The sequence below is a fragment of the Myotis davidii genome, unplaced genomic scaffold, assembly GCF_000327345.1.
Source record: "Myotis davidii unplaced genomic scaffold, ASM32734v1 scaffold497, whole genome shotgun sequence".
NCBI classification, from domain to species: domain Eukaryota; kingdom Metazoa; phylum Chordata; class Mammalia; order Chiroptera; family Vespertilionidae; genus Myotis; species Myotis davidii.
In genome coordinates, this window is record NW_006288434.1 from 2,173,205 (window position 1) to 2,187,858 (window position 14,654).

Genomic DNA, 14,654 nt, shown 5'->3' on the forward strand with positions numbered 1-14,654 from the left:
CAATGACGGGCCAGGACCAGCCGGCGCCCGGGTCGTCGGTGTTGAGCACGGTGTTCCGCCACGTCCGGTACGAGAACCTGGTGGCGGGTGTGAGCGGCGGGGTCCTGTCCAACCTCGCGCTGCACCCGCTGGACCTGGTGAAGATACGCTTCGCCGGTAAGACCCCGCGCTGACCCCGGGCTCCTCTTCCTCGTTGTCGCCCCGAAACGGGATGAAAAGGGCGCAGGAGGGCGGCCCGGGTCCCCCCGGCGCCTTCCGGACGAAGAGGCGAGCGTTGAAGCTGCGCTCCGTCCGGGCTCAGCGGGGACTAGACTGGAAGCCGGGGGCCTGGTGAAGAGATGCAGCCGCCGCCGCCGCCGCCGCCGGGGTTCCCCAGGAGTCAGGGGTGGGGATCGCAGGTGGAAAAGCCAGAGGCAGGTCCCCACGGTGCACCAGGTGGGACTCCACGCCTGGTTTGTAAAATGAAGGGGTTGGCACGTTACGGGCACAGCCCTCCACTCGGGCAGAACATTCGCGGGGGACGGTGCTTCCGAAGCACAGGGCGGCCACGTGCGTGGCGGCCCCGCGGAGAGCAGGATGCAGGTGCGCGGTGCTCGCTCACCTCCGGCAGGTAGGAGGCGGCAGAGTTTTCTTGAAGGTTGGCTTTTTTATCGCTTAGCAGTGGTTCTCAACCCTCCTAATGCCGCGACCCTTTAATACAGTTCCTCATGTGGTGGTGACCTCCAACCATAAAATTATTTTCGTGGCTACTTCATCACTGTAATGTTGCCACTGTTCTGAACGTCATGCAAATATCTGAGATGCAGGATGTCTTTTCATTGTGACAAATTGAACATAATGAAAGCATCGCGATTCATCACAAAAGCAATATGTGATTATATATGTGTTTTCCGATGGTCTTAGGCGACCCCTGTGAAAGGGTCGTTCGACCCCAAAGGGGTCGCGACCCACAGGTTGAGAACCGCTGGCCTGTAGTATGGTGCAAGGTCCACACTATAGGTAAGGAGTAGGTGGGTAGAATCCAAGTGCTCTTTTCTTTTCTTTTTTTTTTTAAATATGTTTTATTGATTTTTTACAGAGAGAAAGGGAGAGAAATAGAGAGTTAGAAACATCGATGAGAGAGAAACATCGATCAGCTGCCTCCTACACATCTCCTGGGCATGTGCCCACAACCCAGGTACATGCCCTTGACCGGAATTGAACCTGGGACCTTTCAGTCCGCAGGCAGACGCTCTATCCACTGAGCCAAACCGGTTTCGGCCAAGTGCTCTTTTCTTAATCCTCAGGGGAGGATGTGTTTATTGATTTTAGAATAAGAGGGAGGGAGAGGAGGAAACACCCACGTGAGAGAGAAATGGGTTGTTCTCCCCTCTAACTCGGAGGAAAAGGGGAGGCCTCGGGGGAGTGCGGGAAGAGTCCAGAGCCTTAATCACCGAGTCCCTAGGTACAGGATAGTAGTGATGTATTTTGAGGGGGTTTCTGGTTAGGATGACATGTCCAGCACCCAGTCAGGCTTTCCCCTGCCACTGTGGTTCTGGGGTGTTCACTGGGGCATTGTCACCCCTTCGAAGGGGAGATGCTACTAGAAGGGTCTCGGGGCTTTGGGTTTGCATGTAAAAGAGGAGGTCTCTAGGTATAACTGGATTTCCTGGTATGTGTAATCCTGGAAATCTCCTTGAAGAAATGTGTCCCACACGAGGGTGCAGATGAGAGCTTGCTTGTTCTTTGGTTAAATTGTTGAGTGATTCTGGAGGGCAGTTCTGAAGGTCCTGTAACATAGGGTCGTGGAACTCTCCTGCCCTGGTTTCCATAAGGTTTCAGGAGATTAGAAGGTAGAGCAGGGGCAGAAAAGGGATCCCCTGGGAATTATTTTAGGACTAGAAGCCCGATGCATGAAATTTGTGCAAGGGTAGGCCTTCCTTCCCTTGACTGCTGGCACCTAGGCTTCCCTCAGCTGCTGGCAGCCGGCCTGCCCCCGACCCGCACCTGCCTTGGCCTGGCACTGCCCGTGTCTGCCCCCGCCACTCTCCTTTCCCCCTCAATTAATCACTCCACCCCTGGTGGCCTGGGCCTCCCTCTGTGGGGTGATCGTGGGGCGATGGCAGGCCCCGACCAATTGTATCGCACCCACCTTGGCCAGCCTGGTGCCAGTAAAGTGTCATAGTGTGGTCACCCGGATGGTCGTTCTGCTGTTCGGCTGTTCAGTCGATTTGCAATTTATGCTTTTATTATTATAGAAGATTACGGCGACACTCAGAAAGCTAGAATAAGAACTACTAGGAAGGTGAAGCGGGTGATTTAAGCAGAGGTACCAGAACGTGAGCTCTGGTGAATTTTATCTGTTTTGTTGGGTGCCCTTGTCTCATCCGAGAGATTTTGGTGTTTGTCTCTCCTGTTCTTGTGCAGGAGTATTCTTCGGTGGGGGGTCTGCTTTCTCGGTTCTGGAGGGTGTGCTCTCTCAGGGTCCTGGTCTCCACTGGGGCTCAGTAGATAGAGTTTCCCCTAGGGACTGAAGGGTCCCTGGTTTGATTCTGGTCAAGGGCACATGCCTGGGTGGTAGGTTTGATCCCCAGTAGGGGGAGTGCAGGAGGCAGCTAATCAATGATTCTCATCATTGATGTTTTTCGCTCCCTTCCTCTCTGAAATCCATAAAAAATATTTTTAAAGATATATAGATTGCTGATAGCCATATGTATCTGTATTGACAAAGGTCCCATTAGATCTTAAGGTTCCTCTAGAACCATGGTTCTCAACCTGTGGGTCGCGACCCCTTTGGGGGGCGAACGACTCTTTCACAGGGGTTGCCTAAGACCATTGGAAAACACATATATAATTACATATTGTTTTTGTGATTAATCACTGTGCTTTATGTTCAATTTGTAACAATAAAAATACATCCTGCATATCAGATATTTACATGACGATTCATAACAGTAGCAAAATTACAGTTATGAAGTAGCAGCAAAAATAATTTTATGGTTGGGGGTCACCACAACATGAGGAACTGTATTAAAGGGTCATGGCATTAGGAAGGTTGAGAACCACTGCTCTAGAAGGACTAATATTTTGAAAGTTGGGCAGGAAGTAAGGAGCCATTCTATGAAGGAAAAATCGGTGAAAATTATGGAGTATTATCCTTTGGAGAAAACCCACAGAGGCATATAATTTCCACGGAGTATATGAGGCATGCACAAATAAATTATGACATAACATTCATTGAGCAATTTACTAGGAGCAAGACAGTGAACTGTGCATTATCTCACTGATTGCTCTGAACAACCCTGTGAATTTATTTCTACATTATACAGATGAGGATAATAGAAGTTGACCAACTTGCCCAAGCCACAAGTGTGTAGAGATAGAGCTGTGGTTTGAACCCAGGCAGTGTAATCTAAAACCCTCTGGCACTTAACCACTCACCATACTTCTACGTCTAGGAATCCCTGGTAAACAGTGGCTTGTACATGAAGATAAGAATTTTGGATTTGGCTAAGGCCGCTGGCCTATCTGACTTGGTATCTACTGCAAATTTTTGTCTAGTAACAGGAGAGATGTCAGTGGAGATAATGATTGAGGAATAGCGTGGTTTGCCTAGTGAGTTTAAAAGTGTGTGATGAGCCAAAACCGGTTTGGCTCAGTGGGTAGAGCGTCAGCCTGCGGACTGAGGGGTCCCAGGTTTGATTCCGGTCAGGGGCATGTACCTGGGTTGCAGGCACATCCCCAGTGGGAGATGTGCAGGAGGCAGCTGATCGATGTTTCTCTCTCATCGATGTTTCTAACTCTCTATCTCTCTCCCTTCCTCTCTGTAAAAAATCAATAAAAATATATTAAAAAAAAAAAAAAAAGAGTGTGTGATGAGCATTCCATGCCTGAGGAAAGGGAATTCTTGGACCTGAGAAGATTGGTAATCTTGATGAAATGGGAGATTAATAGGAGACCAGTAGGGCTGAGGTGACAGATAAGGGCATTGAAATTGGGTGGGAGGACAAAATTAAAGACCTAGGACAGTGATCAGCAAACTCATTAGTCAACAGAGCCAAATATCAACAGTACAAGGATTGAAATTTCTTTTGAGAGCCAAATTATTTAACTTAAACTACATTGTTATTAACCTACTTATATAGTTTAAGTACTGTTGATATTTGGCACCCCCTCCCCCCCCCGTGCTGCCTATCCCGTGGCCCGCCTACTCCGCATCTCCTGTCCCCACTTCTTCTAATGCCACTTCTTCAAAATAGACTTGCTCAGGCTGAAAACCGACTTCTGCAAATAGGCCACGAAGTTTCAATCACACTGTATGTGCGTGCCCGCACGTGGTATTTTGTGGAAGAGCCACACTCAAGGGGCCAAAGAGTCGCATGTGGCTCGCAAGCCACAGTTTGCCGACCACTGGCCTAGGGGATATAGCAGGGCTTTGTAATAATAAAGCCCCCAGTATGACTGTGAAATGGTGATAAAAAAGAGGAAACTTTGGCAAAATGGACAAGTGAAATCAAAATAGTTGGTTGGCCATCAACATTAATTCTGTAGATTTTATGCTTTTGTAAAATTAAACCCTTATAATAAAATTATAGTATCTAGTGACAGGGGGTGTTAGTCTTGAATGTACCATTAAATCAAATCTGGACTATTTCCATGAGTCAAATGCGAGTTAAAACTCAGAGATATCCAGAGTAGTAGAAAAATTAGAAATTGGTTCATATAAGAAATGACTAGAGGAACTAGTTTAGCTTGGTGGGAAGATGGGTGAGTGGGGGAGGAGCCTAATGTATTTAGAAAACTGTCATGTGGGAAAGGGAGCTGCCTTATTATATGTTGATCTCAAGGGCAGATCAGAAGTTGGATAGAAATTACAGGGAAGCAGATTTTGGCCTGGCAAATTGGTGGTGCTCAGAAATGAAAGTGGTTCAGGGGCTGGATGATAGAGGTTAGAAGATATTTTTGTATTGGGTGGGAGGCTGGATAAGGTGATTGTTGAGATCTCTTCTAACTTTAAGATATACATTCGTCCCTCGGTATCTGCAGGGGATTGGTTCCAGAATTTCTCCCCCCTGCCTCCCATCTCTACCCCATGGATACCGAAATCTCCAGATGCTCAAGTCCCTGATATAAAATGATGTAGTATTTGCATATAACTTATGCACAGCCTCCCTAAATCATCTCTAGGTTACTGATAATACTAGTTGTTATACTGTATTGTTTACAGAATAATGACAAGAAAAAAGTCTGTGCATCTTCAATACAGATGCAACCATCGTAGGCTTAATCACATAGGACATGTCAGCAACAACATAACTTTTTTCTTCTTAAATATTTTTTATCCTGGTTGGTTGGTCATCAGGAATGAAGAGAGAACCCCAACAAAGAAGAATGTAAATGAGGTATAAAAATAGTAATTTTCTAAAATACCCTGAAAACCTAAGCAAGAAACCAAAGTGCAGAGTTCAGTAACAAGAATAGTATACAGTTGACTTTTGATACAGTATTACAAGAGCCAGTAGCATAAATAAACCAATACTTATTGAGTGATTGCTATGGGCCAGGAAGGATTTTAAGGGCTTTATATGTAATCCTTTGTAATTTTCAGAGTTAGGTTCTATTATTTTTCTCATTTTATGGATGAGAAAACTCAGTTACGGAGTTATCAAATAACTTACTCAGGGTCACACAGTAAGTGTTAGAATTGGGATTCAAACCCAGTGAGTCTGACTCCATAGCATATGCTGTTAGTTAGACACCCACCGTAAGTGGGGTAGTTTGGTATAGCTAAGGGGTAAAATGCTAAAGGTGAAAATGAAAATGATTCCAGAAGGTTAAGAAGCTGCCAGATTGACACATCTTTTATGCCATGAAAATTGGAAGCCAGGTCTGGGTTTAAGAATAGGACTAGAGATGTAGGAACTAGCACGGGGACAGCCTTTGAAGCTACTTAGTAGTTGAGAGACTATCTCTTTTGAGTGGAAAGGCTGCTGATAAAAGTCAGCATTTGAAAGATGGGCAGAAGACAAGGAGGCAAAGGAAATTTAGTGGCCAAAAAAAGAAATAAGGAAATAAGAGGACAAGCAGGAGAGTGTAGTGTGAAACTAGACGATAGTAGTATTGTAGGAGGTCAAACAATGACAGGTGCGGCTGAATGGGTTAGTCAGTTTATTTTTGAGTAATATTTTTGATCATTTGAATCCTTAATCTTGGATATCTGTACAAAGCGTGTGTTGAAACCTATTTACTTAAGAGACTTATTGGTCATTTAAGAGCTGCTACTCCAACACTTCCTACAACATTATTTGAATGCTCAGTATGCCCTCAATAAAAACATGAATAAATTCACGAATGTGTTTTTCAAAATATTAAATAATCCTGGAAAATAATTTCCTCTACCTAAATAGGTTTTTCTTCTGAATTTATCTCCTTTATATGAATGTGTGACATCTATGTTTATATGTGATTCACAACTTGAACTTTGCTCTCACCTGACTTTGTGTATCTTTTACTGCAGTGAGTGATGGATTGGAACTGAGACCGAAATATAAAGGAATTGTGCATTGCTTGACTACCATTTGGAAACTTGAAGGATTACGAGGACTTTACCAAGGAGTCACCCCAAATGTGTGGGGTGCAGGTTTATCCTGGGGACTCTACTTTTTCTTGTAAGTAGATCTATATCAGTTAATAAAGCAAGATGAGTCACTTAATCAGTTTCTCTGAATTAAAAGGGTCAGAAAGACCCTTTTTGGTCTGGCAGAAAGTTCTTAACAGGAAGAAGGCGAAGAGATGAAATGGAGAAACACTCTTATAAAAGCCATTTCTGTGAGATGAATTCAGGAAAATGGCTTACCAAAAAACATTATGATTCATAATGAAGCTGGAAGAGCAGAAGAGAACAGATCTTGGGACTCCTGTAGGAACATACACCACAGGAAAATCTTGCTGAAAATGGAAAGCAAAAGCCAGTGCTTAGCTGAAAGAGTTTGAGGCGTGTTCCTTCTTACCTCTTATTTGACCTACTTCATTATCTTCCCAGCTCATTCATTTCCGTTATCCTTAGCCTGTAAGATATCATCACATGTGCAATAACTGCTATTGCATGCTTGCTGACGAAGCCACAGCAAGCGCCTGTGGCAGCACATGCAGCCTGTTGAGTGTGTGAGAGCATGGGCACAAAGCATCATCTCCCTGCAAAATAAAATTCACCTTTAGTATTGTTTAAGTATTTTTTATTTTCAGTTCTAAGACATACTTAGAAGAGTGAAACTATATGTATAAAATTCATGCTACTAGGAGTTTCAGAGTTGTGTAGGTTCTCCAAAGACAGTTTCTAAGAACAAGCCATGGAAGGTTTATCTGTTGAAACAGTACTTGTTTCACGTTAGAATGGTATTGTTAACGCTTGGAGAGATTTACTTCACTGAAATCTTTTTTCAAGAGAAAGTGGAAATCGGAGTTAGAGCAAATAGGCTGACTTGACTCCCCTGCTCAGGAACATGCTAGTGGCTTTCTATTTTCTGCCAAATAAAGCCCAGATGTCAGCCTGCCACTCTCATGTGGCTCAGTTTTCTCTGTCTCCCCAGTCACCCTTATTATGACTTCTGCTCATGCTCATCTATTTCCCTATTGTGACTTATACCTGTCTCCATACTCAGCCAATGCCACTTTCTACACAAAGCTTTCTGTGATCTCAGTAATAGTTTCTCAATCTCTTAGGATACTGTCTGTGTTATTTCTTATTATGATTATTTATGTGCTGCCGCCTACGGTCCTTGTTAGTCTGTTAGAAAGGATCCATTAGGAGTTTATCTTTATCTACTAGACTTGCCAACCATAGCACCTGAACACAGATGGTTAGCACATATTTGTTAGGTGCCTTTTGTGGTCTCTTTTACCTTGTTTGCCCAATCACTGACCACCTCTGTACCTACCCCCTTCTGGTTTTCCCTGTCGTTTTTATTAATTAAAGAGTGTATCATTAAAATATTTTATATATATATTGCTACTCATATATATTTGGGGAAAGAAGAGGCATAATCTTAACAGTAAACCATTCCAGTAAATTCATTCTTGAAAAAGGTCACATTTTGTGGCTGCATTATTCATTGACTTACTTTTGAGGCATTATTAAGTTACATGCCATTTCATTTTATTATTTATTACTAGGGGCCCGGAGCACGAAGATTTGTGCAAGGGGGTGGGTCCCTCAGCCCGACCTGCACCCTCTCCAATCTGGGAGCCCTCTCCAATCCAGGAGTTTCTGTCTTTGCAATCATATGAGCAAATTGTCTGAGACCCCCAACCCAGTTTGGTTTGTTGCTCACAGAATAATAGAGGCTTTTTTTTTCTTTGCTTCATTGGTGGAGATTTCCTGGAAGTTTTAGGATATCTTCCCTTTAATTTTTCCTAGACACTCTGATTTTACTTATGTCTCTCACCTTTGCTTTCCCTCCATCCCCAACCGCAACAGTAACTTGCTCCAGGCTCCATTTGCTCTAATTCATTGTTACATATTGAACATAATTAAAGCATAGTGATTTATCACAAAAACAATATGTAATTATATATGTGTTTTCTGATGGTCTTAGGTGACTCCTGTGAAAGGGTTGTTTGACCCCCAAAGGGGTCACGACTCACAGGTTGAGAACCGCTGCTCTAGTGTCTAGGAGATCCGTCTGCCACCAGAACTACGATTCCCAGCATTCCTGGTGCTCCCCGCACTCTGTGCTTTTGCTTCCGGTCCTGGGGCTGCCACCAGAACTACTATTCCCAGAATTCCTGGTGCTCCCCGTGATCTTGGTTTTCCCTTCCTGCTCTGTCTCTGTCCCATGGCCTCCCACTTTGCCAAGTCCTCCAAGCCGCCAGCTCTCCCTCTCTGCTCTCTGTCTGGCAGCTTGGGGAGCCAATTCCCCAAGCCGTTCCACTCTCCGCCGGCTCTCCTGCTCTGCTCTCTGCCTGACACCTATGTATGCAAATTAACCTGCCATCTACATCAGGTTAATTTGCATACTCCTGATTAGCTGATGAGCGTAGCAGAGGGACAGTCAATTTACATGTTTCTCTTTTATTATATAGGATTATTATTTTGTTGTTGTTAATCCTCACCTAAGGATATTTTTTCCATTGATTTCTAGCAGAGTGGAAGGGCGGGGGAGAGAGAGAGAGAGAGAAACATCGATATGAGAGAGACACATCAATTGGTTGCCTTTCACAAGGCCCCGGATGGAGCCTGCAACCGAGGTATATGCTTTTGATTTGAATCGAACCCAGGACCCTTCAGTTCATGGTCCAGTGCTCCAACCACTGAGAAAACTGACTAGGGCCACAACACTTTAAAACAGACTTTACTGCTTTATGACACCTACTGAAATACTTATTAAACTGCTTATGTTTTATTCTTTTAGTTACAATGCCATCAAATCATACAGGACAGAAGGAAGAGCTGAAAGGTTAGAGGCAACAGAATACCTTGTCTCAGCTGCCCAAGCTGGTAAGACAGTGTGAAATTTAAAATGTCATATTTTCACTATTATTTTATTTGCCTTTTTACCTTTGAACACCAGAGTTTAAATGTGCTTATCTAACTATACTCATCAGTGATCACATGAAATTTCTTAAAAAGCAGGTATTCTTATTGATTACTCTGGATCAGGGGTTCTCAACCTGTGGGTCGCGACTCCTTTGGCAGCCGAACGACCCTTTCACAAGGGTCACCTAAGACCAGCCTGCATATCAGATATTTACATTATGATTCATAACAGTAGCAAAATTACAGTTATGAAGTAGCAACGAAAATAATTTTGTGGTTGGGTCACAACATGAGGAACTGTATTTAAAGGGCCAGAAGGTTGAGAACCACTGCTCTGGATAGATTTCAAAGGTTTTACTTGTCACAGGGTAGTAAAACTTAGAAAAAGTATAAATCTCTAATAGTTTAAAATGATTCCATGTAGTGTTCCTTCAGTTAAAGTATAATTTCACTTTTCAAATTATATAATTTAGTAGCCTTGTTTAATTGCCTCATGTGTGTATAATACCTGTATGCTGAGTAATCATATTCTAATTTGCTTTTAGGAGCCATGACTCTCTGCATTACAAACCCATTATGGGTAGCAAAAACTCGCCTTATGTTACAGTACGATAGTGTTGTTAACGCCCACCAGCGGCAGTATAAAGGAATGGTTGATACACTTCTGAAAATATATAAGTATGAAGGTGTGCGTGGATTGTATAAGGTAATGAATTATTATCAATATATTTTTAATAATTGACCATTGCAATTTCCCTTGGCTCTACTGTCCAAGTTCTGAATGAGCTGTAGTCAGTTCTAAAAAGAAGCCAAACTTAGGCACAAAACAATATAATGGGAAGTGAAATGTAGTTTACAGTATTGGAATTGTACTTTAAGCTGTGTGTCCCCATTACCTAAGATGTATTATCATGACAGGGGTGGGTGTGAGAATGAGAACTGTCTAAAACGTTGTCGAGTAACCATTTCACATAAGTCACACATTGAGGTCACCCATTCCTTACTCCCCTCCCTGGAAGCTGTGGTGTTTGGCAATTAGCTTAGTTTAGCTTTTTTTGGTTGTTTTTTTTGTTTGTTTGTTTTAGGGGTTTGTTCCTGGGCTGTTTGGAACATCACATGGTGCCCTTCAGTTTATGGCATATGAATTGTTGAAGTTGAAATACAATCAGCACATCAATAGATTACCAGAAGCCCAGTTGGTAAGATGATTCCTGAAAAAATGTAACATTTACTTTTATGGGCATATAATAGATGGAAATGTTGTCGTGTTTACTTTGGAAGTATTGTGATGATGAGTACTGACTCTGCCACCAATTTAACTTATAGTTAAATATTTTATAGGCTAATGACACACAAATGTTAAATATAGAACCCCTTAGCCCTAGCCGGTTTGGCTTAGTGGATAGAGCCTCGGCCGAGGACTGAAGGGTTCCAAGTTTGATTCAGGTCAAGGGCACATGCCTGGTTGCGGGCTGGATTCCCAGTAGGGGGCGCATAGGATGCAGTCAATCAATGATTCTCTCATCATTGATGTTTATCTCTCTCCCTTCCTCTCTGAAAGCAATAAAAAAATAGATTAAAAAAATAGAAACCCTTAATTGCTCAAAACTTGTGTTAAGAGGGGAAATAGTATTTTTCACTTCAGATCTACTTAAATGTTTGTTTTCCTGTATAATTTATATGTTTATGTTTTTAAAGAAATCCTGTCCAAAGAAAGACACTTGTTTTGTGTTGTCATTTTAGAGCACAGTAGAATATATATCTGTTGCAGCACTATCCAAAATATTTGCTGTAGCAGCAACGTACCCATATCAAGTTGTGAGAGCTCGTCTTCAGGATCAGCACATGTCTTACAAGGGTGTGTTGGATGTTATCACAAGGACGTGGAGGTAAGAGCATGTGGTGTATCAAAAGGGCTTTTAGGAGGTACCTTGCAAATCAAACTGTCCAGTTGACATAGTTTTATAGCAAAGGCCAGTGTGCTGTGGTGAGCACGTGGCTGGTGGCCCCTGCTTCCCCACTTCCCATTTACTGCATATAGGAGCATGGACTTAATCTCTCTAAGGCTTGATTTGTAAAATTAGAACATCTAGGCTGACAAAGTGATTATAAAAATCAGAGGAGATCTGTGAAAGTGCTTTGACAAATTAATAAAACAAAATTTAGATGTTATAAAATATTTGAATGGCCTATATTCAAGGAAGTCTTAAAAGATTTGGTTTAATACAATTAAGAAGCCCCCACATCTGCTATGGGCACCATAACTTTTGCAAAAATAATAGGTCCTCGAATAACTTTGTTTCATTATAATGTCAATGAGATGCCATAGGACCTTAATTCTTGTTTATATCAATTAGCCTATGGTAAAATTGGTTTTGTTATATGTCATTTCACTTAAAGTCGCAGAACCTATTGACTACATTAAATGAGGGCTTATTGCACTAGTCTCCATGTATGGGAGAAATGCTTGTTCTTTGGCATGGGAATAGTTAGACTGTTATAGACATCCTCATATTCACCTTCTAAAAGGCCAGAGCAGAATATTTAACATGTTTAAATTAAGTTCAGTTTAGTAAATATTTATCAAGAATCTAAGTGACAAGATCCAAGGCCATATTCCTATTTTATGCAGTAAGGACATAAAGTTTTATTTTGGTATATGTTATATTTACTGTTGTCTTGCATTTATATAATATATGAGGTTTTTAATGCCTACATTATATCAGTTAATACTCCTGTATGTTATACCTTTAAAGGCACTTGAAAGATGGTTATCGTTAAAGCACATTTCAGTGAAGTTTTGAGGTGTCCCTGTCCTCTCTTCCTCAGCCAGCCCATAAAAGGAATGTAAGCCCCTACAAATGGCTCACAAACTACATTATTGCAGGGTGTTGAAAACATGGACTTATATCGCAGTGAGGCTTGATTGCTGGCTCCACGCCCCAAGTCAGTTAAACTTTTTATCTGCAGCCTACCTATATCAGAAACTAAGCATGTATCTATTTTTCCCTCTAAAGGAAAGAAGGCATCGGTGGATTTTACAAAGGAATTGCTCCCAATTTGATTAGAGTGACTCCAGCCTGCTGTATTACCTTTGTGGTATATGAAAATGTGTCACATTTTTTATTTGACCTTAGAGAAGAGAAGAAGTAAGCAAAAAGAAGATAAGTGCAGGACATCTGCCCAGGGCAGCAATATGCTCCTTTGTGTTTGAAATGTAAAGCTCATAAACAAATTGGTCTGTAATCATTAGAAGTCAAGAAACCACTAATCTTCACAATGTTTTTCTGCTTTTTGCCTTCCCTATATGTGGGACTCGGCTACCTCTGCCTGAACTATCTGCCATTATCACAACAGTAAAGCTGACATCAAGTGGAGAGTTTTACAAAGTTCTCCACTGTTCAGGTAGAAGCTGTTTTGCAGCATTTGCTAAATGGATTAGATGAATGTCCTTTTTCTAAACTCATTTGCCTGGATTAGCTTTAAAATTGACCACTGTAATAGCAAGAAAATAGCTTCTTGTAAGAATGTCATCACTGTTTCATGAGTAGATTAAACTTTGAGGATTTGATGGGAAAGATATTGCCCAAATCCAGACCATTTCAGAATTGAGAAATTTTGATGAGAAAAACAAAATTGCTGTACATGCGCTTTAGTTCAGTTGGAATATATGAACTAGGGAAATTTGAGAAGTTATGTACTTCTCCCAATTTGAGAAATATCTGATATCTGTGGTCATTCCATCACTGATTTTATTTCCAGAGGTTCTTAATTTAAAATGTAATCCTGGATCCCACTATTTTTTGGCATGGGTACCTCCTATATTTTAAATTTTAAAACTCAACTGGAATCCAGATGTGTCAGCCCTTATTTAGCATATAAATCACTTATTGGAGTTGCAAATAGATCAACTTATATAGATTCTGGAATCACTGGGATGTGTTTGTTGACACACTGCATATAGCTGAGAAACTTTAATTTCCTACTTCAGTTTTGTATAAATGGGTCCAGATCTCAAATAAATGACTAATCTACATTGGTTATTTAAATTCAGGTTCAAGTACAAATTACATTAATGGTCATTATTGGTTTTACTTTGAGTCATTGTAAATATCTATAAATGTAAAGTTCTGCCCCAAAAGGATGCCAGAATAATGCTAATATTTTTATTTATCATAAACACCCATGACAGCTATTGCACTACCATCTATTTGTTGTAAATAAAATACTGTGGTTTTGAAAGCCATATTTAAATAGTTCTTTGAAAATAACTCTATTTTTTTATATTTTGAAAATGGCATTGTTTTAAAAATAAAGGTGAAATGATAAGTACCTAATTACATGTACTATAATTTCTTGTAACATGCCCAGGAATACTTTATAAATGAAATATGATGTATTTTTTCATACTCTGATAATACTATAATTCATATGAAATCTTAACATTGGTCACTATGAAAAGACAAGCTGCAGTTGCTATTTGGAGTTTTAGAGGTAGTGTCATTATTTGAATGCCTCCTATGTACCCCAAATTAATAAAACGTAGTTTCTGTCCTTTAAGATCATATATGCTTGCAGAATAAATAACTAAACAGTAAATAACTACGTTCTTAGTTAAGAATATGCAAGAAGATTTTTACAAAGCCCTATAAGAGTTCTGAGACAAGAACTCATTTCCCTTCAACAAATAGTTACTGCGCTCCTACCCTGTACCAGGTATGTTACCATGGATTGAGGATATAGCAGTAAATAAGCCAGACAACTTTCCTACCCTCAGGGAACTTTCATTTTATTATGAGTGCTAAAAACATACAAATAATAAGCATCATAAAATTTCAGATATTAAATGCTATAATAAAACTAAAGCAGGGTTATAAATAGTGTTGCTTTGTTAAGTAAGATGATTGGGGCCAGGAAAGCTCTCTTTGAGGATGTAGTTGAAACATCCTATATAATAAAAGCATAATATGGTGGAATGACCAGTCGGTGTGGGGTGGGGCTGGCAAGCAGACGGCGCCAGACCAGCCAAGGCACATGCCAGCAGGCAGAGGGAAGGGATGGGGTTGGGGGAGAGGTGCCAGCAGCAGCAAAGGAATGGGCGGGGGGGGCATGCCGGCTGGCACCATCCCCTGATCAGCCG

The 14,654-nt window shown here is 41.4% G+C and overlaps 1 protein-coding gene across 1 annotated transcript; it reads left to right on the plus strand.

Moving 5' to 3' along the window:
* Window positions 1-2: 2 nt before the first annotated feature.
* SLC25A32 (solute carrier family 25 (mitochondrial folate carrier), member 32) lies at window positions 3-14,081 on the plus strand. Its single transcript, XM_006760267.2, has 7 exons — window positions 3-156; window positions 6,497-6,647; window positions 9,390-9,475; window positions 10,060-10,220; window positions 10,600-10,713; window positions 11,258-11,403; window positions 12,532-14,081. The coding sequence occupies exons 1-7, from the start codon at window positions 3-5 to the stop codon at window positions 12,665-12,667; spliced, it is 948 nt and encodes a 315-aa protein (XP_006760330.1). The 3' UTR covers window positions 12,668-14,081.
* Window positions 14,082-14,654: the final 573 nt, after the last annotated feature.